This window comes from Sitodiplosis mosellana, unplaced genomic scaffold (assembly GCF_009176505.1).
Source record: "Sitodiplosis mosellana isolate CC-2019 unplaced genomic scaffold, AAFC_SMos_1.0 Smas_scaffold_6166, whole genome shotgun sequence".
Lineage (NCBI taxonomy): Eukaryota > Metazoa > Arthropoda > Insecta > Diptera > Cecidomyiidae > Sitodiplosis > Sitodiplosis mosellana.
Genome location: NW_022601407.1, coordinates 2,202,469 through 2,226,981, shown reverse-complemented (window position 1 = coordinate 2,226,981; position 24,513 = coordinate 2,202,469). Strand labels below are relative to the sequence as shown.

The 24,513-nt window shown below is 36.2% G+C and overlaps 4 protein-coding genes across 6 annotated transcripts; 2 read left to right on the top strand and 2 right to left on the bottom strand.

The window, feature by feature from the left end:
* Positions 1-127: 127 nt before the first annotated feature.
* Positions 128-4,293, top strand: LOC129575032 (coiled-coil and C2 domain-containing protein 1-like). 2 transcript variants are annotated; one of them, XM_055457830.1, is made up of 8 exons: positions 128-361; positions 560-743; positions 807-2,248; positions 2,320-2,489; positions 2,557-2,836; positions 2,913-3,064; positions 3,785-3,944; positions 4,006-4,293. In XM_055457830.1, exons 1-8 carry the CDS (start codon positions 305-307, stop codon positions 4,120-4,122), a joined length of 2,562 nt encoding a protein of 853 aa, XP_055313805.1. In that variant the 5' UTR covers positions 128-304; the 3' UTR covers positions 4,123-4,293. The 2 variants fall into 2 exon arrangements, with proteins under 2 accessions (XP_055313805.1, XP_055313806.1); XM_055457831.1 differs by having other exon boundaries at positions 144-361; positions 3,854-3,944.
* Positions 4,280-6,928, bottom strand: LOC129575034 (nucleolar complex protein 2 homolog). The gene is made up of 2 exons (XM_055457832.1): positions 6,398-6,928; positions 4,280-6,329 (listed from the first exon to the last, which is right to left on the bottom strand). Exons 1-2 carry the CDS (start codon positions 6,707-6,709, stop codon positions 4,362-4,364), a joined length of 2,280 nt encoding a protein of 759 aa, XP_055313807.1. The 5' UTR covers positions 6,710-6,928; the 3' UTR covers positions 4,280-4,361.
* A 43-nt stretch (positions 6,929-6,971) lies between these two features.
* Positions 6,972-12,352, top strand: LOC129575042 (ubiquinone biosynthesis O-methyltransferase, mitochondrial). The gene is made up of 4 exons (XM_055457854.1): positions 6,972-7,242; positions 7,318-7,444; positions 7,531-7,942; positions 8,010-12,352. The coding sequence occupies exons 1-4, from the start codon at positions 7,052-7,054 to the stop codon at positions 8,120-8,122; spliced, it is 843 nt and encodes a 280-aa protein (XP_055313829.1). The 5' UTR covers positions 6,972-7,051; the 3' UTR covers positions 8,123-12,352.
* On the bottom strand, positions 10,438-22,530 carry LOC129575041 (serine-enriched protein). 2 transcript variants are annotated; one of them, XM_055457853.1, is made up of 10 exons: positions 21,703-22,520; positions 20,575-20,790; positions 20,335-20,493; positions 17,052-17,501; positions 16,787-16,927; positions 15,713-15,763; positions 15,441-15,571; positions 14,795-15,330; positions 14,291-14,708; positions 10,438-14,141 (listed from the first exon to the last, which is right to left on the bottom strand). In XM_055457853.1, exons 2-10 carry the CDS (start codon positions 20,743-20,745, stop codon positions 12,494-12,496), a joined length of 3,705 nt encoding a protein of 1,234 aa, XP_055313828.1. In that variant the 5' UTR covers positions 20,746-20,790; positions 21,703-22,520; the 3' UTR covers positions 10,438-12,493. The 2 variants fall into 2 exon arrangements, with proteins under 2 accessions (XP_055313828.1, XP_055313827.1); XM_055457852.1 differs by lacking the exons at positions 10,438-14,141; positions 14,291-14,708; positions 14,795-15,330 and adding an exon at positions 19,461-19,499 and having other exon boundaries at positions 15,447-15,763; positions 21,703-22,530.
* Between the last annotated feature and the right edge of the window lie 1,983 nt (positions 22,531-24,513).

Below are 24,513 nucleotides of genomic sequence, written 5' to 3'. Positions count from 1 at the left end.
AAAATCTTTTAGCATGAAATATTCCATGAAAATCAATCATTTTCACGGATCGAATGCAGCACGGCAGAATTATCGGCAATGAAGATTTCATTTGACGGTCGAAGTGTTTTCAACAGTTTGACATTCCGAAGTATGATTTCATTGCGATGATGACATTTCTTAATCAACAGTCCAAAATAAACTCTAGACTCATATATACTATCGGGGCTTTGTTTAACTACATAACTACTTGTTTGCACTTGACGACGTATTAAATAATCATTCATATTTCAATATATTCAAATTTAAATAGTATAGCATCGCAATGTTTAATCGCAACAAAAAAACGGCTGATCCAAAACGGAAACATGATTTATCACAGGTAAAGGTTTACGTTAATTTCGGAAAAAATATTAAGATTTTCCATTGTGTGAAGAAAAAAAAACAAACAACACAACGCTATGAGTCATAGTCTATTTTACGGATGAATAACAATTTCTGTGGTTTTGTGCATGTAAAATTAACATTGTGGTAAGAGTTTTTTTTTTAATTTTTCAAATCCTGTTTTATTCGGAATTAGTTTGGGATTTTTGATGTGCCCGACCCAGACAATCAGGAAGATGACAACGGTGGTGATAGTGACTTTGAAGCTGAGCTAGCTGCAATTACGGCTGGCGAAAAGAAAACCAGACCAAAACCCAAACCAAAAGCCATACCACAAAGTGATTTGGATAAAATGGTTGCAGAGAGTCTACGAGATATAGGTTCGTAGTTTTATTACAGCTGCGATATTCAAAAACATTGATATTTTTTTTATTGAACTAAAGGTTCGGATGAGGAACTGTCAGGCGATGATGAGGATCCGGATTTATTGAATGAACTTAGTGAGATTACTGGTAATGAAGTAGAAGATGATGCAACGCCAACAGAAACTTCACCTCCGGTGGCTGTGCAAACACAACCTATTCCGGATGTTTCTCCACCGAATTCGGATGAACCAATTCTTCCGACAACAACAATGGATACCGTTGAACTGCTCAAAAGTCGCATTGAGATGTACAAGATGGCGGAAAAGATTGCAAAAGAAAGTGGTGACAGCACTCGTGCCCGTTCTCGTGGCCGAGGTGTTAAAAGTTTAGAGTCAATGTTGAAGCAAGCATTAGCTGGAAAAACGATTAACCCAGACGATATACCACCAGTCGTTTCAACAAAAGCCCCAAACGCACCACCTACCGCCGTTTCGGTTACACCTTCGGAACCGCCAGCAATTGCACAAGATACTCCAACACAACAGCCAGAAGCCGCAGCTGAGCCAAGTGCCCCCGATGCAGCTAAAGCAACTCCTGCAGTGAATGAAACAAAAATCAATGCTCTGTTGGAGAGACAGCGAGAATATAAAATGGCAGCTCTAACGGCTAAGAAGTCAGGCGATACAGCTACCGCACTCCAGTACGTGAAAATATCAAAAATATTCGATACAGTATTAGCGTCAGCTCGGAATGGAGATGCAGTTGATTTAAGCGATATGCCCCCACCTCCGAGTGAGCTACCGAGTGATATGTTGAAAGCTGTTGGAGAACCGCAAGCGCCAACACCACCATCGCCACCGAAAGAAGAAAATACAGTGCAACAAGCGCTTGATGAGAATAAAGGTGACGAACAGCCGGCCGCTGTGCCAGCTCCAAAGCCCAAACCAATTGAGCTGCCTCCACCAGAAGTGCCTAAAACTATTTTAGAAGCATTGACGCAACGACTTCAAAAGTATCAGGCGGTTGAAGCGAACGCAAAAGCTGAGGGAAATGATCGCAAAGCACGACAAAATGGTCGAATCGTGAAACAATATCTGGATGCAATCAAAGCGCACAAAGCAGGCAGACCAGTCAATTTTGAAGAGCTACCAGCTCCACCCGGATATCCACCAATACCCTCAACATCAGCGCCTGCACCAGCACCAGCTCCTGCACCCAGACCTACCCCTGGACCACCTACACCGCCAGAATCAGGTGATCAGAGTCCAGAAAATTCATCACCGAAAAAGTCTCCAATGAAGCGACAAGACTCGCGAGTCAGCGGCAATCACTCCAACACGAGCGTTATGAACAAAACAATTGAAATACTGCTCGAGCGACAACGAGATTTCAAAGAGGCCGCTCTTGAAGCTAAGAAGGCCGGCGAAATAGAAGAAGCAAAGGAATTTTTAAAAACATTCAAAGGAATTGATAATTTATTAAACGTGGCCAGAGGTGGACTACCAGTTGACCTCTCATCGGTTAGTATGCAGAAAATGTTGCATAAATAGATAGATATTTTTAAACTCAATTTTTAAAATTTCATATTTAGCTGCCAATTTCACCGAAACAACGAGAAAAACTTAACGACACATTCGAAATGCTTAGCGACTCCGAGGACGATGCGGCGACGCCGACGTCGACTTCTGGTGATCTAAAAGAGCTGTACGATCGTTTAGAAAAACAGTTGACAAAACAACTAGAAAAATGCAAAACATGGAGGTAGTCAGACACATGCTCATTTAGCGTTAATTTGGGTGTTTAATCATAAATTATTTTCATGTGATAGTGTTCATCATCGAGCTCTGGGCGATGTGGCTGGAACAAATCGATTCGAAAACTTAGCAGTATCTGTACAACACGATCTGGACATAGTTAAACTGGCTCATCGAAAAGGAGGCAAAGTACCGAAATTTCGCTTTGATCAGAAAAATTTCAACATCGTCAAATGCAATGTGGATTTGGCCGAAACAGAGTTGGAGATCGAAGTGGTGCGAGGTATTGGCTACAATGTATCAAAACCAAAAGATGTAGATACTTATGTTAAAGTCGAATTTCCATATCCTCAGGTAATTTTAGCAGACATCCCACATAATGATACAGTTCTTTGTTAATCATGATTTAATTTGTTTGTGTGTCAATCAGGAAACTCCATATCGGAATAAAACTGCAGTCATTTACGACACCGATAGCCCAGATTATAATGAAAAGTTTGTCGCGGAAATCCAACCAAAAGCGAGATTATGTCAACGTGTGTTCAAGCGCCATGGCATCAAATTTGAAGTCTACATCAAAGGGTAGGTGTAAAAATCCTTTTGTTCAAAACTAAAATCGGTATTGTACGTATCTTTTGGGGGACGGTACAAAGAATATGTTGTATTTAATGAGTACTTAGTTCATGGCATAATGAATGGATAAGGTATTGCATGAGGAAGAGCACATGTCAATATTAGTTTGCAAATGATTTGCACAACAAAAACCACACGATTATGTAAATATGCAGAATGTATAAATTCAATTGATAATCACAATGCAAATCGAGTTTAGTACTTTTTGATTCATGATTCTTACACAGCAAGGACTTATTAATCCACTTTCTATTGTGTCCAAAATTCAATTTCTATCGTGTATTGTATTTATTTTATTTGAGTATAAATATTTCTTTTTTAATATTTTGAATACACTTGAGCTAACACAGATTTGAAAAACTTTAGCAACGCCTATTCAATTGCATCTTTTATAAAATATCAGCAACTCATTTACGTCAGAGACGAATTTATGAAGAAAAATTCATTAACCAGATAATTGATTAGAATCAATTTGTTAATAATTATTAACAACAAATAATACTTTTCTATTAGTAGTATCACATGAAATTATCACACTGCTCATTGGATGCTTTTGTTCCTCTTTTGTTGTAGTTGTTCATTTTTTTTTTTAAATTGAATTTTCAAAATCAAAATTATTAAAAATGAAAGAATCACAAATCAAAAATATTTAACGTGGTCATCAAATAGATGTTCATGCTGTTCTGTTAGCCATCTGTTGCCATGTACGTGTAACACAAATCTATTGTGTTGTTTTAGTGGATTTCTTCGATCCGACACCTTGGTTGGAACGGTGAATGTGAAGCTGCAACCATTGGAAACGACATGCGAGATTCATGATTCATTCGATGTAAGTAGCTATAAATGTGTCACTACTTCCCTATTTTTCATGATCTTATTTGAACTTACAGTTGATGGATGGCCGAAAAACGGTTGGCGGAAAGCTAGAGGTGAAGATACGGATTCGAAATCCGATTTTAACCAAGCAAGTGGTCAACGAAAGTGAAAAATGGCTTGTTCTCGAATGAAATCCGAATGACCCGGTGCAACTTGGTGAAAATAATTTAATGAAATTGGATTATGATATGAGCTGTCATTCTGATTTTAAGCATTTTATTCTTAAAGAAATTCATATGTTGTTTGGCAATTAATGTAATAGTTATTAATAAAAACACGAAAGAGATATTTTTCTGTTGAAATTGTGTATTTGTTTTGTAAGAAAGGAAGAAAATAACATGATAAGGAGAATGATATTATAAAGTAAAATCTACCACTCATCTAAGTCTAAGTCCTTTACAATATCAATGCCGTCATCGACAAAACTATCGTTGTCGCTATCGTCTGCAGCGTTGTTGGCAATTGGTTTCGGTTGTTCTGGTTTTTGTTTCTTGGACTTTTTCTTTTTCGGTTGTTTTTCCACTTCAAGTTCTTCTTCGTCCTCGTCTGATGGGAAGAGATCGACTGGCCCATCGGATTTTTCTTCACTACCATTTTCCTTTGATTTGCGTTTTAGCACCTTGGGCAATTCGTATTCATCCATATTTTCTGATGTGGTAGCCCGACGTTTTTGCACAGCCACATTTGTATTGAACCAATTTTCGTAGTACGTCAACAATGGCGTACCCTTATTGCGTAATTGTGTTTCCCATGCATTGATTGAGGCGGTGTCATGGAGTTCAAATGTAAACCTGCCCCGTTCGGAAACCACATATTTGGAGTTTTCTACCATTTTATCGACAAGCAACTTGAGTTTGCTACGGTAGTTGGCATTGATATTTTTACCATGTTTAAGATAGTGTTTGAGTTGAATGATTGCTGGCACGGCCAGATCGGGATAGCTAATTGTATGTGATTCTTGGGCCATGTACTCCAGAGTGCAGCCAACAATGCTTTCAATCACCTCATCACGAAAACCATTCTCTTGCAATTGATTTTGGCTAAGACGCAAAATGCATGTGAATGACAGTGGCTTCATTGACACTTTCGAATGGCGCTGATTAAATGTGTTTGACTTGAGGACTTCCAAAATAAATGGAAGCACTGGAATAAAGGTGCGTGTCTCTTTCGATAACTGTATAAGCGACCGGATGCAATGGAAACGCAATGGGAAATATTGTGCCGTCGGTATAAGTTTGATGGTCCCTGTGATGATGCTCACCAATGGGTAGATCAACGGCTGTAGTTGGGCTTTGTCGCTGGTCGTTGCAAGCAGCTCGGACCACAAACGAATCGAATTGATATATTGCCAATTGTAAACGGCTTGGTAACTTTCTTTCTTCTTCAAAGTCATTGCATTTCGCAGATGAATTGCCAATTGACGAATGTACAAGAACACGTGCTGATACGATACATTCAGATCAAGTGCAAACATTTCACTGAGTGAACGTCGCATGAAATTAATGGCCGGCAACGTATTCGGGCTCACGAACTTGGAGTTTCGAACATATGATAGATACATTGCCTTTAGAACCGTACTCAAAACAGTCATCTGTTGGCTGCGAGTGATCCGAAGTATGCACAAGAAGGCAAGTACACGCACAGTCTCCTCACCGGTACTCCAAATAGTGACGAGGCGCTTCAGAATCGGTTTCAACAGCGATGTGAACGATGTGATCATTGGAATCGACTGATGGATATGCTTCAACAAAACCACCAATATATTTGCCGATGACACTTGCTCCAATAATTTCGTAATATCGGTGAAATATCCACGCAACGCACTCTTGATTTTATTCCATTTTTTGCATTTGTGTGGTTGCAATGCGGTCTTCTGATGCAAGCCCAAAAAACGACGAATTGCCGGTTCGAGATGCAATACACACAATTGCACAACACCATTGAATGCTGCCGCACCTTCAACTTGATACGCTTTGACCGAAGCATCATTCTCGCCGGCCAGTGTTAAGAGCGTTGAATTCAATGCCAAAATTACATTTTTGATTACGTCCAATGGCACACGATCTTGAGCCAATTCACCTTGCCATTGCTTTAGCAGCTTCAATGTAATGGAGTTATCTTTTCTTGCGGTGTTATTCTCATCTTCGAAATCACTCTCATCACTAGCCACATCCAATTGAGCCAATGGCCGGTGCACACGTTCTTCATCATCGCTTTCTTCATTTTCGTTTTCGTCATCGTCATCGTTTTTCTCGGACTCACTTTCCACATTGTTTTCCTCACCATCATCAACATCTGGGTTGAATTTTAGTAGTTTTTTGTCATTTTGCTCCAGGAACTAATGTAAAATATGGAAATATTCGCTTAGCGTATGTTCATTTCGTGAGTATAGTGCACATTATTTACCTTATAAAACTCAGGATCAATTTCCTTTAGTTTATCCAACGATGCACCATAGTCTTCAGCGTCCGATCCATCATCACTAGTTTGCTTCTTCGACTTCTTTTTTTTTACTTTTCCATTTTTGGCTACCTTTTCGAGTTTCTCTGAAGAATTTTTAGCTACTTTTCCAGATTTCTCTGACAAATTTTTAACTTTTTTCCCTTTATCCTTCTTTTTCTGCGGTACAACCTCGTTGTTTGCGGCATCTGACAAATCATCCTCAGCCCAATTTGGCTTTGTGACCGTCTTTTTGCTTTCTACTTTCTTCACCTTCATTGTTTCGTCTATGAGTAAAACTTCAAAATCAACTGAACAATAACAACCAAATGGTGAATTTCCTAAAAGATTCAATTTAGCGCTCGGGTTTTATTTATTAACGAAGAATGTAATCGCTTGACTGAATCGAAGGGAATTCACATTTAGACGAAAACGTGCTTTTCAATGTGTGTTCATTGCTTACACTTTTTTGACAGTTCTCATCGACAAGACTTGTTGGTAATGCAGTCACATCACTCGCACATGTGAAGGGTTGTCCATGGTTGAAGTGTCAAAACTGTCTGTTTTGTTATTGTTCAATAAGAACGAACAAAGAGAGAGAAAAAAATTCAAGAGAATACCATGCAATCGTTTTTAAAATCGAAACATTGCCATCGGCGAGATTTCATAGCCCGTGTTGTTTACTTATTCGAAAGGCAAAATCACCATTCGACCATTGATACCAATGATGTAGAACATCACTCGAAATTAGCAGACGGATGGTGGGATCCCCAAGGCCCGGTTGCACCACTTCATTCGCTAAATAGAATTCGGTATATTGGAGAACAAAGCCGAAGATTATTTACACATGAAAAATAAAATCAAATCATTTGCTGTTCTTATTTCAGGGTACCTTTTATTCGTGATGGATTAATTGCAACCAGTCGAAACACCAAAGATGAAATAAATTCAGCAAAACCATTGGAAAATATCAAGATCCTTGAAATTGGTTGTGGTGCTGGAATTTTGACTGAGGTTTGTATACTACGGCTTTCCATTCGAAAATAATAAGAGTGTACCGATACCTATGTCCATAGAAAGTAACGATTTTTTCATTTCAGCAATTGGCGCGTATTCATGCAAATGTTGTTGCAATTGATCCCAGCAATGTATTAATCCAAACAGCACAAAATCATTTACTCAAATATCCGACAAATAATGAATTAACTTCACGAATTGAATACCGCACAGAAACGATTGAAGAGCACAATTCTAAAACGGAAACAAAATATGATGCGGTTGTTGTATCCGAAGTGCTGGAGCATGTTGATGATAAGGAATCATTCCTTAAGTCATGTACAGCTCCACTTCTTCCAGGCGGCTCAATATTTATTACGACTTTCAACAAAACTACATTGGCATGGCTTGGTGGCATTATCTGCGCCGAATATATACTCAATATGATTCCACGAGGTACACACGATTGGAATAAATTTATTCCACCCGCAGAAACGCAACGGTTATTAGAACAATGTATGTAAACTGAATCGCATATTTATATTCTGGAATCTGTAGTATTTTTTTGTTTGTTCCAACATAGGTGGTTGTTCAACGGTCCTTTGCAATGGATTTTTGTTTGAATTCTGGAGAAAACAATGGGTCTGGACAAAACACAATCAATTTTCATATGCATTGCATGCGGTGAAATCATAAATTGATATTTATCCGATAAATAATAGCCAATGTCTTACTATCCACTTTTTGTCACCAAATAAAAGATTTTTTTAGATACTCGTGTACATTCAGTGGGGGAGATTTGAATAGGCTTCCTATCGAATTCAACGTATTGATTCAATCCAGTCAAGAAAAATTATTGAGAATAATCGTTATTACATATAATGTGCGCCACGACATCAAGCCAGAAATGTCCATATTTGAGGGACTTATTGACCAAAAGTCGATTGTTCGAGAGTTGAAATCGAACCAATCGAATATGAGGCTAGTACTATGTGAAAACATCACTTGACTTGGTCACATTATTTTGAATCGAATGTGATCATAAATCGATTCTTCGTTAAAAATGAAGTAGAAACAGCGCATTACACGTTTCAAAAATTGAACTTTAAAAGTACGTTTGCCGAATATATCCAGAAAAAATTGAAAAAATGTCGATTTTTTGGTATTTTTCCCATTATCTATACTGGTATGCACTTTATGTACTAGATGTCTTGACAAATATTATGAATTTTGGTGCTAGAAATAAAACCCAACTTGCCGTTTTCCGTTCAAAAGTCTTATTTCATCGAATTTTTTATGTTTGAAACATTCGTTTTTTATTCGGGCCGAGGGTGCCGGAACCATCCCATTCTTATTTTTTCTCGATGAATTTTTAGAATCGCGACGGGAATGGTGGAAAATTGAATCTTTTGCAATTTGAACCGCCCTAGTAATCATTGATCGATGTTGGAGTATTTGTACCGTTTGAACGAATCAAATGTGGTCATTAGTTTGACAAAACATTTCTCTATATTCGTAGACATTCCTATATAAAATGTGATTCTAATTTATGGCAAGTACGAAGAAAAATGAATTCTTATGAATAAATAAAAAGAATTACATTGGTAATCCCAAACTTTTCCGTACCGTTGGCCTGCGTTGTCCGTAGGTACTTTTGGTTATTTTTTGTGAATTTTCTTGAAATAAAGGCAGTGAAAATATAATAATGAAAATAAAGTGAAAAATCGGTCACTTTAACTAAAACTTCGACAATTCTGTGTGAGAGGTACCCGAAAACCGATCCTCATTGGCTTTAAACTTTCTGAGGTTTAATTTTTTGGAGAAAAAAATAAGATTCTGAAAGTTTCATCTTGATGGCATTTGCAGAAGTTTGGTTTTGGCCCTCAAAATTTTCCAAGAAAATTTCGACAAAAATTGAGGACAAAAAATCAAACTTCTGCAAATGCGATCAACATGAAACTTTCAGAATCTTATTTTTTCTCCAAAAAAAGAAAATCCCAGAAAGTTTGAAGCCAATCGGAGTCGATTTACAGGTACCTCCCATACAAAAGTGTCAATTTTTTGAGGTTTTTCTTAGGGCAAGTACCCCAGGGTCAAATCGAAAATGGCTCATCTTCGAACTTAAACTAAGTTTTTTGGATACAAAACTTTTGGCATTTCCAGATTTTGATTATCTCAATTATTTTTTGAGTTATCGTGTTAACAAACACCAACGACAACGACGACAACGACGACGGCACACGAACGGAAAAGTGTCTCAAAAAGTGATTTTATACACGTTTCATGAGTTTTTATGATGATCTAAGCTAATTTTGCGAAAAAAAAATTCGGGACCAATTCCTATACTTTCCCTTGACACGTTGTGTACGGAAAAGTAAAACACTAGTGATTGAGTTGATGATTTAATTGTTGTATTTATTGAAATTTAATATTATTGAGTTATTTTCTTTAAGCGTCTGGAAATGGTTGCTTGTGTAACTCCCAATGATTCTGCAAGCTCTTCTTGCGTTTGGCACGAGTCTCCTTCGATCAGTAACTCCAATTCGGGATCCTCGAACTTTTTGGGCTGGCCGGTCCGCTCTTTGTCTTTGACATCAAAATCGCCCTTTTTAAAACGCGCAAACCAATATTGGCACACTCTAACCTCTGGAGCATATGCAGGGTATGCTTCCGATAACAATTGATGGGCTTCGGTGGCCTTTTTCTTTAAATGAAACAGGAAAAGCAACGCTTCCCGCAAATGGTCTTTCGTCGGCTCGAAACTCGACATTTTCAACGCAGTAAACAACTTGTGTACGATAACTTTTTTTCACTTTGACAGATGGAATTTTATAGTTTTTTTGACGCTCTTTAACGTGGTTATACTGTCAATGTCAAAAAAATAGCGCGTATATCAGTTACGCCATTTTTTATCAAAACGAAAAAACTAATGTATAGACCCAATACTATCAAAATCAAAATTCAATTTATCAAATAAGGAATTGAAAAAAAGAAAGATTTCAAAAAAATCCTTTTATCGTTTAACATTTATTGTATGGGAATACAGAGAATCTGCTGAAATGACCACGATTTTGTTTATTACTAGCTTTGTGAATACATTTTCATTTTGACAAGGTTTTTTCACATTTATTTTAGAATATATTTTTTTGTATTGTATTTCACTTCATTGTCACAAAGATAAACAAAACTTATCCTATGACATCTTTCACCCCTTTATGAGAACATGCGGCAACTGAATGCGATTTAAATAAGTGTATTTAGCAATTATATTTCATGTACAGACTTTCAGTTTGCACAAAATAATACATTTGAATTCACACACGGTTTTTTTTCCATATTCTTAAATATTGCATTTACTATGGAGGTTGTTTTGTTTTCTTTTAATTTGATGTTAACAACAAGAATTTTGAGATGACACATAATGTGATAAAATAAATTCGTTTACATTTTCAGGAGACTGTTCAACGCTGTATAAATCACGCAATATAAAAAAGTTGGATATAACGAGAGTTTGACATAGTTTGCATTAGAATTCATTTATATTTTAATAAAATATAGTGACATTTTGCAGATGTTCAACTTTTCATTGCTTATATAAATGGCTTTGGCGATATAACAATAATTATTAAAATTTTGAGAGGGAAAAAAACGTTTTTCTCTACAGTTTTTAGTTGGAATTTCCCGCCCCTTGTTCGAAATTTCTTTGGATTTTCCCGAGATTTGGGAAAAATTGTGGAAATTCCAAAAGAAAAATCTGTGAAAATAAAGCATTTTAATCATCAAAATTTTGCCCTGCTATGTAGCATCGTGGCATTGATTTCATTATAACAAGTGGAGACACAAGACACAAGCAACATGTGGTTCAATTAAATACACATGAAATTGTTCAATGCCTCTCTACAAGGATCACTTGTTGCGCAATCCATTTGATATTGATTTTGCTCTGCCAAAAATGATCGTCCTATTATTTTTCATTTCGAAACATTGTGCCATTCGAACTGTTTTCTTTTTCATTGGATTTGGAAAATGAAAAAATCTTTAATATATATTCGAGATTCACTTAAGCTTAATTTGACATTGCTTCATGTGTGGATTGCATACGAATTTTATTTATTTTGCAGTACTTAGCTCCCTTTGAAAAGAATTAATTATGGGGAGGGGGTGTTTTTTGTGGGGGAAGAACAAGATGATTTTTTAAGGAGAACACGAAGACACACTTTTTTTTGTTTATTTTGTTATTTGTATTGTGAAATAGAAATTAATACAAATTCATTTTCCCACATCTTATATTTCCATCCGAATTGCTTCCTGATTTGGTCCAGAATCTGGACTCGAATCAGAATTGATGTCATTGTTTGTAAAAAGAATCGATAGTTAACAAAGTTATGTTACGTGGCGAGAAATTTTTACAATTTGTCTACACACTGATTGATTTGCTGAATCAAATTTTAAAACACGTATTTCTGTGTTATTTTAATGAAATTATCACAACGAACAAGTGAGGTAATAATAACAGAAATGATAAAACTTTCATTTATCACGATTATGAAAGCATCTTAACACCAGTTAATGTCAGTTAATGTTTGGTTTATACATATTTGGAATTCAATCAATTTAATTGTAACAAAGTTCACATGTACAGAAAATATGATACGGTAAACTACAGTATTTATAGATCTTTCCAAGGTAAAACTTCAAAGCATTTGGCAAACAAGAGCCACTTACGATTCGACTTGAAGAACGTAACATTGAATAAATAATTGTTTCATTATTTTTTACCATAAAAAAACTATGCATATTGCATACACATAATTAGCCTAAAATCTTTGTTCCATTTGACATCATTTTAATATATTTCTTATTGAGGTTGTATCTTCCTATCTACTTTGTAACAATAAAACATATTGCCTTTTTGCCACCACATCAGAATTTCTGTTTGTTTTCTCTTTGTCTATGAAGAAATGTTTTGTATAAAAAAATACGATAAGCTGCGCAATATTCAATGCGGAAATTTCCACGTAAATGTTTCTAAATTTGGTTCGGTATGTTTTCCATTGATTTCAAAATTCAGAAACTTTTTCCGGTTTCCCAGAATCGCTTTTTGCGACTGTCTCGGCGTCTAATTCGGTCGGTGCGATCTTTACTGCGTCTTCGTTCTGTCGATGGACATATTGCGTCGGGTGAGCTATCAACCTTTTTCAATACAATTCGAAATGTGAAGGTATGTTTTGGTGAAGCGCTTGCCGCTCGACGCGGTGACGGCGGTTCAAATTCAGAGCTTGACGTCAAATGACTGCTCAAATACGGTGTTGAATAGTTTGGGCAAGGTCTTGGTTCAAAGATTGCAGCACATCGTTGATCGGTGCAAATAAATGCACGTGTGTTATCATTCGTCGCTGTCGATTGGCTAAAAATGGGGAAATGTTGTTTGCTTGGATCAGCGAATGGGCTACGTTGTGGTGATGTAGTACCTTGACTTTGTTGCTGTTGCTGATGCCATTTGGTCGACGAGTAGCTATATGAATCGTGACTATCACGCGAACTATAATTTGATGACGTCTGATTGAGTAACGGGCTACGTGCACGATGCGGCGTTGAGTAGTGACTGTGACTTTTCATTCCGAAATTAGATAAACAGTGCTGTTTATTTGGTTCGGATACTTGTTTCTTTGCTCGTGGCGTGGAGAAACGTGAAGAGGGTAATTCGAAGTCGAAATGTGTCTCAAGCGACGATTTTCGGCCAACATGCCCAGTTTTTTCTGAGTGCTTCTGGAATGTTTCTACATCGACGAGTTCGATGGATGATTTTCGAACATCTATTCCAGCGATTCGGTCATCGCTGTCGATAATTTCAAAGCTGCTGGTTTGATCCTCACAGCTCGTCGACTGATAACGTGAAATGTCGAAGCTTGTATGACTCGATGATGGGTAGCGACTCTCAAAACTTGATTCATGGTTTCGATCGGTGTCGATCATTTCAAAACTATCACCCGCTGAATCTAAGCGATTCAAATTCATTATTTCTGGATCGGTTTCACAAGGACTACGTAAATTTTCCAAATATGGCGAACGCGGTGGATCAAATGATGATCGACGAGATGGAGGCATGATTTCAAACGTGGGGCATTGAAGTTCCATTTTCTGTTCTCCACTGCAGGCCACATCTTTTGAACTGTTTGCGGCTTTGGCGTAGACTGGTTCGGGTTTCAAGACAAAATGTTCAAGTGCATTTTTGAGTGTATTCACCGCTTCATCGGTGAAACTGGTGGCATGCGTTAGATTGCCATTGATTGTGATTCCATCTTCTTTTATACTGTCGACACTGGTGCTGTTCTCATCCTTCCTAAAGTGACAATCATATCCAACGTCTCGAGCTGTCGAATCTTTGGTTTCATTTGTCCGTATCTGAATATTAACATTATTGTTATTGTTATTGCTATTTGATTTTCTGCTTTGACTATTAAATTGTATTGCATTTATGTCGACAATTTGAACGGGGCTTGGTGTCGAATCTTCAATCGTTTCTTCACGGATTTTCTCATGTTTGATGTATGATTCGCCAACTTTTTCAAATACCATACTGTCCAATTCGAAATTTTGAGCCTTCGAATCACTTTCCAAGCTTTCGCTAACTTCTTCGCCACTTGATTTTCTATCTTTGACGACCTTCTCGACTGTTCGTCGTAGGCGGAACGACATTTTCGAGTTCAATATTCTGTAAATAAATAATTATATTATGATATTGGGGCGACATTTTTGCATAATATCTAAAGGAGAAAATCTGAATATTTTAGGGAAATTTATGAGCTCATTCAAAAGAAAATTGACCAAAAAAGTATTAAACTTATAGCATTTGGTACTTACTTCAATGACATTTTCGATTCAAGTCCAGCCTCCGACAGTTGTTTTGTAACCGCAGTCTTTGCAGCCCCACTGGACGCCCTTGGGGCACTAGAAAATGTACTTTGACGCAAGAGGGGAGTCGCTGAGTTTGATTCGGCCCGAGAAAATGCTGCGGCAAATTTTCGTGTTGCTGCTTTCTTTGATGGCTTTCGTACAAAGGCCAATAGTTCTCGCATTACGCTGCGCTGTTCTTTACGTGGTTCAGATGGGACTTCAGTTGGTGGTTCGTCTTTAGAGGATTGTTTATTGATTGGCACACATATGTCCGATGTTGTCATTTCGAGAGATGAAGAGAAATCAAACACTTTTTCCGTAATGCCACAACTTTCTGATGGATTCGACACGGTTATCGGTGGCACGGGCAATAAAGTATTCAGTCCTATGTTAATATACAAGAAAAAAAAAAGCATGAATAAATATATTAATACCTTTCATCCTTATTGTACATTAACACTTGCACATTACCTTGTGGAAAATTGATTGGTGATCGACGTGATTGTACTTGAATCGTTGGGCTACGTCGACCATCGTCGAACCCAAGGAATACAGCTGTTGGGCTTTTTTGATCTTGAACATGCACAGTGGATGTTGGACTCCGTCTATCGAAATCACCACCAAAGCCCAATGGGCTGCGATGACCAGTGGGACTTTTATTATTTCCAGGGAACTTTGTTGTTGGGCTTTTTCTTTGCTCAAGCAAATCAAGAGGCGTTCGATTACCATCGTACATGAGAAAAACAGGAGATCTACGGCCACCCGATGGACTAATTAGCTGTTGATTTGGGCTTCTTCGGCCCGTATTTAAGGTTAAATTGTGTCCAGTGCTGTTCTTGCGCGAATGAGACGATCGCAAAGTGCCTTGGCGAGATAGGGAGAATGGACTTTTTGACGACATACTACCAGGGCTTTTGCTTTCTTGTTGAGACATCGACATAATACTGGGACTTTTTTGTGATGGACTACGTTTACGTTCGATTGTGGTATTGTTGGTTGAGCTGGAACTGAAATGTAAACCATTGCTTTGATTTATTCATTTTTTGTCAGTTTGATGTGATGCAAATGGTGTGATCAATGCCATGATGGAAATTCAAGTTTTAAAAAAAAAACTTACCCAAGACTGAATGGGATGAATGAGTTTGGACTACGGCGTTCAGATGGAGAGCGTCTAGTACGGAAGCTTTGTGATTTAGCTTTGCGGATCTTGGGCAGGTGTTTGGAATGGTGGTGATGGGAAGAGGGGCCGTTTAGCCTTTGTTAGTTGCTATGAGCGGTTCCACTGGCTGGATCACTTCCACTTGAGCTGAGTGTGGTGTTCGAGCCATATGGATCCAATGAACTTTGTACAGACATTGAGCGTCCTTGCGACGCTCTTGCCCTTCTAATACGGCTTGAATTTGGTGATAAATTGCCCGGATCCACGCTAGCCGGATCAGCCTAAAAATTTTATGCGAAACAAAAACCATCGAATTATATTGAATAATCGAAACTGATTTGATTTGACAGTACAAAAAAACACACACTAAAAGCATTTAAAAAATTTTTGTAGCAACAATTTATATCGAGCAATTCGACTAAGAATATGCGTACGAAAAAGACGAATCACTAATCACCACAAGAATCAACTAGAATCCATTTTTTGTATTTCTATTTTAACTGGTATTCAACATCCAATGCTGTTACTTTGTAAGTAATAATTTCATTCTTACATATTTTCATTCCAGAAAATCTAATTAGCTCGCATTGTCATCGGATACCTTATACAGAATTATAAACAGAGAAATTGATTGCCAGCATACATTCTTCATTTGACATTTTTTTAAAAATGAATTAGAAACGAGAAACTTGCAATGTTAAAGGTCAAGGGGAAAATCACTTCAAATCAATATCGATTTCCATTTTTCATCAATTCTGTCATTACATGTTTTCTTCATTGAATCCATTGCAATGTGTGTTTCGGTATCGTATGTTTTAGCTTTAATCGTGTGATGCTAATGTATTTTTTCTTTTGATGATTTTTTTTCATGAAATTGATGCAGAGTTTTTATTTTCAATTATTATAATTGTATTTAAACATTGAAGCAATAATTTAGTTTAGCGATTTACAGTAGTAGTATTGGGCGGTCGTTTGTGGCGTTTTATCGATATGCAGTTGTTGCTTCCATGAAGAAAGTCAACCAAGTTATTACGAGTTTTGTTTGTTCGTTGGTTCTGAATGTTTTGATTGAAGACAACGGACTTGATGTTTGTACCATTTTGTATTGATCAGCAATTTCAATGCTACAAAAGCACCGTAGGTATAGAAACAAACATTGTGTAAGATTTCATTGAATTTTATTTCATTCTTCTGTGATTTTCCCCTAGGTTAGGAAGTGCTTTGACAGCAATAATTGCAACCATTTTTATTCTAAAAAAAAGAAATGAAGCGAGCAAAAAATCAGAAGTATTTTGTTGGTTTACCTGATATGCAAGAGCGTTCATTATAATTGAATACGGTACCAAACCCAGCGGATGTATTTCTCGCATCAGAACATTCGCAGGAATTTTATGAAATTGTATATATTCCAGAAAATTCCCAACCACTTCCTTCAGCGGCACATTCTGGTAAAAAAACTGTTTACTTTTAGTGTTTAAAGTGACATTAAATGGGCCAACTGCAATTCGGTGGCGATATGCATTGTGGGCTGGCTTTTTGTCAAAATATCTGAAAGAAAAGATCACTTACCGGATTATTGTCGCAGTACTTTTTGCTCCACATTAGAGCCGCCTGGAATTTTGTAAATTCATCAGCTCTCAGTTCTTCACGAGCTAAAATTAGGCGAACCACATGCTGTGGTAGCAAAGTAAAGCTGCCCAAATTCAGCACTTCATTGCCATGCTCATCGACGAATTCGAGGACTTTTTGCACCAAACTTTTTGTGCATTTATACTGAATATAACGTTCGGCCGATGCCAAAAGTGCACAAACCGTGTCCACATTAATGCAACATTGCACAAAGCCAGCGCACGCTCGGCGCAATTCCTCCAAACCGTAGTAGTCGGCTGCGTTCATTACACCGAGTAATGTTCGCGGTTGCAATGTCACGCATCCTGTATGTATGTATTCAATCAATTGACGAAATACGTCTGGCTCAAATTCCTCAATAATCAGCGTTTGATGGGCTTGCCCAGATGGCTATTGTTTGAAAGTATGCATAAAATCAAGTGAAAAATAAAGATTAGATACTTTAGCTTGAAAACAAGGAGTCAAGTATAGCTGTGCCATATTCGTATCTTAATAACCATCCTAATAATTTTGAGAGATTATTGAGATCCGATCATAATACCGATAAATCTTAATAACGCTATCAACTTTTTATCAGGTTATTAACTATATTCAAATAATAACGTTATCGGATGAATCTTAATAATATCGTTTTGAAGTTATTAAGATCGAATCCTGATAATTTATCAACATTCAATCTTAATAACCATCAAGTTCTGGTCGATCCTGACCCAATGAGCAAAAATGTCTTGATTTAGGCCTGTTAGGATGGTGATTTTGTAACGCACTTTCTATGTAGTTTATATGGCAGCGCAGGCCTGACCAGGCCCATTATTTGTATGTCTGTAATAGACCTGAGATATGTATAATCAATGGACCAATCACATTATAAAATTACTAAAGTGGACCATATGCCTGAAATAGGCACAATTCTGTATAATAATACAATGTTAGTGAGGCCTGTATTGAGCATACTTGTATACACATTATATGCCTATGGTTAATGCATATATTTATAGTCAGAATTGCTCACTGGGGAGGGTCCACCAAAACCCACTTCCAGAACTTGATGATTATTAAGATTGAATGTTGATAAATTATCAGGATTCGATCTTGATAACTTCCAAACGATATTATTAAGATTCATCCGATAACGTTATTATTTGAATATAGTTAATATCCTGATAAAAAGTTGATAGCGTTATTAAGATTCCATCATAATAACGATATCGAACGATATTTTTAGTTTATTACGATATCTTGATAAAAAAAAATCGTGAGCACAGCTATAGAGTCAAGTGGTTGTATCACATTCCAAAAGACACAGACATCACTCACAAATGGTGAAAAGTAACAAGTTTATAACAATAAGCATGCTAGAAGTAGTAACAACACAACAGTAAAACACCTTTCAATCATTATGTCATTGAACGTGATGTTATGTGTAGGAGAAAGAGAGAGATAGATAGAGAAATCATTTCTCAGAAATGCAATGATTGGCTGTTAAGCCAAGAAATACAGAAACAGTTGACCGTATTATAGTCCCCCTTGCCTGACTAGGTGTTTTATATACTACTTAGATGGTGCTTTCTCCGACTCGTGATTATGTCTACATTTCAAATATTACCACGAACAATATATTTGCAAAGGAGGCTTCGCATTGATGCATCAAAGATATTAGAAAATATCTAACTTTCTATAGTCAAAACAGAGAAACAGCTAAAGCATGAAACTAAGCTGAATAGAATCAAACAGTGGTGGGTTTCTATTCAGAAAACTAACGTGTTTCAAAATGTGTACGGAGCAAATGTTAATTGTTGATCATACTTCAGAATAAAAGAGAACTGTTTTCGCACGTGCATGAAGTGTTTCAATTTCAATAACAAAAACTATGTGAAAGATTCTTTTCTCAGAGACTTCTATTTCCAACTTTATTTTTAGTTTCATTTTTCTTGAAAATCGTTGAATGTGAAGATTATTGTTTCCATCAATGGGAAAAATTGATTACTCGACCAATAATTGAAAGTATTGCCATTCACAACTGCATCAAGGCGTAAATAGCTTTTGCTTGAAATAGTTAGTACATGTCTGTAAGAAAATTATTGCCACATGTGCAGAAGAGTCAAACAATTCGCTTTTTCCTGAAGCTATCCAGCAATTCGGTTACAATATAAATTGCAGATTAATGTCAAATTGAAAATGTAAAGTCAACAATTATTCTAAAAATCAAAGTGAAAAAAGAGAGAGAGAGAGAGAGAAAGAGAAAGAGAGACAAATAGCTTATCTACTTCGAAGTAAGAGTTAACTCGAATGAATTGAAATGATGACAGATTTCGAGAATTATAATAAGATGTTTCCATCTTCATTTACCTCTGGTATTGGAGCCAATTGTTGGCTGAACCCACTTCTCTATAAAGCACATACATAAAATTTACACCCATTTTAAATATAATTTTTGTTTTGGTTTTTGGTTTTTGATGTTAGTTGAGTTTATGTTGTATCAGTTATGTAAATCGATCGAACATAAAATATGTAGAAATAATAAACAATATACTGAAAACATTAGGGCTTCGCAAGGGTATATGAAGCAATATTTAAGAAAAATTAACATGTTCATACCACAAAATGATAATTTAAAATCTACACAAATGTATGAACCACTTCTGATATTGATTGAAAATTACGGAAACGATTTTTTTTTTCAAGATTAAACGGTAAATGAATCGAACTAACGGAATTGAAAGTAAATCGAACCAAATTAGAAAAAGAAAACAGATATCAACACCATTGAAGATTGCGATAACTGGAATATTCTTCGAAACTCATTTAAATTATGAACTCGAATTGTGGACATATGTGCGTAGATATACGATTTGCATAATTTTCCCAAATGTTGGATTTATTTGCAACATTTGAAAATTAAATTGAGTTAAAATTTAAGGTGACATTAAATATATTAACAGAAATATATTTGAAAAATTGGCGGGATGATTCACGAAATATATACAATATTCAATAATTTTACTTTATTTCTCAATTATTATAGGTGAACGAAAGTACATAGATTGCTAAAATAATATATATGGAACGGAATCCACTGTCCATAAATAATCTGAGAGAATTATTGCAAAACATATTCCCACACGAATCAGAAATAGTGTTGAATTCATTTTTGAAAAAGCAAAAACAAAAGAGATTTCGTAAAAATCGTTAGATTTGTTGAGTGCTATTGAAGACAAATTACCTGTTGCGCTGCATTCTGTAGATTCAAAAGAGGTTCCGATGAACGCTTTAGAAAAAGTCGCAGTTTATTTTCCCGTGGTGGTGGTTCCTTCTTTCTTTGTGGCGATGGAGCTTGATACAACATTTTTTGGAAAACTCGAGATCGAGACGCAAGCACCGCCTAAATGATAGCAACAAAATGACGCCCGAATATTTAATTTTTCAAAGATTCTAACGATTCAAACAAATCTGATGTACATACTTTTACTGCGCAAACGGGTTCACGAGTATCACCGACGAGGAACGTTACATCGCATAGTTCTGGCATTGATGCTAAGAATTTCATATCTTCAGCCAGTCCCGTTTTATTCTCGAATGTTGACAAATCTGGCTCCGCATCGGCCATACTGGATAAACTAAGAACTTCAGGCATTTTGATACTCTCGACTTCCTCTTTCTATTCTTAAAATAAAGCTATCTGGAAAATTAGATTAGGATGGGTGTTTTCATTAATTTTCGAACAAAGCCTTGCTAAAATACACACACACACACACACACACACCTATACAATATCATTATATTTTGTAAGGTTCTAACTTCATAGCATTACAATTTCAAAGTACGTGATGGACTTTTTAAAACATGAATGCGGAATGGAGGAGGGGGGGGGGGGGAGGGGGCATATCATATATTAATTGGACCGTGAGTGAAAGTGTGTGGATGGTTGAAATACGGTACACTCCTATCTGAAAATGGTGATTAAAAGTCTGCGATGGTAGAAAATGTGAATACAACACACCGTAGTCAATTTTTATACACTGCACGAATGCAGTTCGCAGTTCATTTTAAATAAATGCTTTGAAGTATTCCACATTGAAGGTCACACCCCAACACGGTCATGCATCAATGGATTCATTTATACAATTTTGACGCTTTTTAAATGGTTGACAGACAGCGTTTGGAGCTAATTGGTCTTACACATAGACGGAACCAATTTCAAAAGCGGTGAAATAAATTAACTAAGCATCTCTTCAAAATACGAACTGAATTTTTAAATTTGCTATGGAGGTAGGCTACTCAGAATAGGAGGTAGATGACTGTTCTTGGAACAATAGTGTCATACAATGAAGATGGGAAAACTAAAGGTTTCGGGTCATTTGTGGAGTTGAAGCTTTCTATGCATTAAAATGATTTATTTTCAAAGTTTTATATAAATGCCCTTGTAAAAAGTGGGAAAAAGCTTTCTGGTCAAATTGTGTCACATTGAATGAAAATTAAACATCGTTGTTTAGTTCCAACTTGGAACTTGATTTATTAAAGGCAATTATCATTAGACGATACCAATAAATGTAAGAAAATGAGCAAAAAATATAAATGAATAAGGTCATACCTAATTTGTCAACTAAAATCCTGTTTTGTCAAAATGTTTGCTTCGAAGGCAGTTGAAACTGTTTATTGAAATTGTTCGTTATGTTTTAGTCGATTTTTCATTCGATAACGTTTTTTGCTGATAAATTCTGGAAGTGTGACAATCGATGACAATGCATGAGATCAGTCTAAGTATGATTTTACAAATTTTCCAGTTTTGCCAAGAAAACAGTGTCGTCTAGTATTCTATTTGTGATTTACAGCAATATTTTCAAATCATGTCATAAAACATCGCGAAATCAAATTGTGAAAACAGTGAACAACTGTAAGGTACTGCGTGGTCTACTATTCAATGTGCGTTTTTGTCAAACTCGTTAAACTCTTATTTCAATTCGTATGAGTTGTTTTCACTAATCTTTGTATTAATTTTTGTTTTACATCCTTCAGGCACTTGGCGAACACTTAACTCAATCAACCAGCACTGTACAACGTGTAAATCAACAACTATTTGCTTTTGAATTTTTCAATTTTCCACTCAATTGGCACACGTTTTGAATTTTTAAAGATTTTTTTTTCTAATTTAATATATTAAATTGATACGTTCTCGAATCAGGGCGAATGAATGAGTGAGTTTGTCTAAGAAATTCACTTTGAAAATTAAATGTTACTCGCTACTACTGTGTCCAAAGCTGTTTTCACTTGTTACATCTACTTTTTTTTCTATTTCTCGACAACTTAAAAAAAGATGTGTGCGAATGCTCGTGTTTCCCGCATCTAAGTGTATGCGTGTATGGATATAGTGTAGTTCGTCACCATCAGAAAGCTTTTGATTCAGTGTTTAAGCTAGCTGTGAAGCGAGGCGTCTAATTCATTTATGAACTGGGAATGTGTGTTTGTGTGAAGTGTCCTTTATTATTAGAGTCCGTGTATATTTCGTATGATAGCGCGCATAAGCAGGATCCAGTTCTAGTTTCTCTTGAGAGAATACGCGTTTATTTTTATTGCCTCAGCGCATCGCATTTGATATGTTCATCACGTATACAAACACATTCAAATCTTGCGAGAGTTAACGGTGCCCCAAGAAAATCATTTAACAAGTGTTCTAGTCGGTGCCTCGGATTAGTGCGCATGTCACGAAAATCCTTTCAATACAATAAATATACACACTACCCTGCAAAAGTTTCGGATCATCAGCCAGCTTTCATACGAAATACCGTTTTTTTTTCTGCGATGTTGGCAAACAAACTTGAAATTTAATGGGGCTTTGCCCCCATTGGATTTGCATGTAGAGACCACCAGTATGAAAATCATTTTCAGAAAATGAAAACCAGTTCAATAGTATAAAAGTGCATATTTACTTCCGACCACAGAGTAACAGAGTTTACTATCATCCGAAAAATACCACATTTTCGGGACTTTTCGAGTATTAAATTGGTTATTTGCATGAACGATACCTTGTAGGAAAAGTGGCTGCTGGCCTCAAGCTTTTGCACGGTAGTGTACATATATAATATATATACCTATACTATACATATATATTAAAATGATTGATTGATTTTTCATGTACACGTCGTAGAAGGTGCGACACCACAGTTTCATACAAACTGAAAGTCCGTTTCATATGAAAAATAAAAGAAAAAAAAACTACTGATAAAGTTGAAGTATTTTGATCCACATAAGTTAGACAAATGATTGTAACAATACGATCGTTTTCGAACCTGTTGCAAATGAATATGTCCATTGTTCCATTCGTCGTCGTCTCCTTGTGCCTTCGACATCCATTTTCCCCTCTCTTTGTCCACATTTTTCAGTTCAATGAATACAGATTACGGTTGAATCAACAGCTCGTGCTAGCCTTCTGTTCGATTCATTAAAACGTGCTCATTACATAGCTATACAAAATCAAAAGAGTGTGAAAATGTATGAGAATACAGAAGGGAGTTGTGTATTTTATTGGTGTGATCCAATTTTTCCGCAAGAAGAAAGACTCTGCTATAAAATGCAATTAAATTAAATGTAAAATATTGAAACTAATTTGAATCGATATGAGTCATCCGAGTTGGAAATCCGATGCTTTAAATGCCATGTAATATACATGAAGTCATCATTGATTTTTAAAAATTCTTTCGTGGGTAGGAGTTGAGTGTGTACAAAACATTAGACATTTGAACGTAGTCTGTCTCTCCCTCTCTGCTTATCACCCACTCTTTTTTTCTCTCTATGGAAAATTTGTGGAATAAAACAACTTTTCATATTTTCTCATCAATTTTATTAATTTTCCAAACATCATTTTCATTCGATTGGAAAATGTGTCTTATTGAGTACTTCATTTTTTTATATATATTTCCATTTGATGATTCTAAACGATCGGTAATCGTTTGTTGATAGATCATAGTAAATTTAAGTAATATTCTCGGATGCGTAAATTAAAATAAAAAAAATAGGCGAATCAATTTATATGTTTAATCGTGCCTCATCATCTGTTCTGTCCGAATAAAATATCTAGTTTCCTTCAATAATTAGCATCAAAATGAAACAAGTTCGAAAAAGAAACACACAATTATAATTCAAATAGCATTTTTCATTTGTTTTTTTTTTCTTTCTTCATAATCTAATGGGGGTTCTATTTTGATAATTATTGGCGTAAATATTTTTTCATATATTCAATACACATAATAGCATATTTTGTGCTGCGCGCATAGTGAAAGGATTTAGGAAGCGCTGTTTCATTCTTGAGAAGCAAAACAAAATCGGTTTGTTTTTTTGTTGTTTAGCTTATCAGGAATTCGATGCCAAGCAGTGCGTTTCTAAAAATGACATATGAATAGAGATA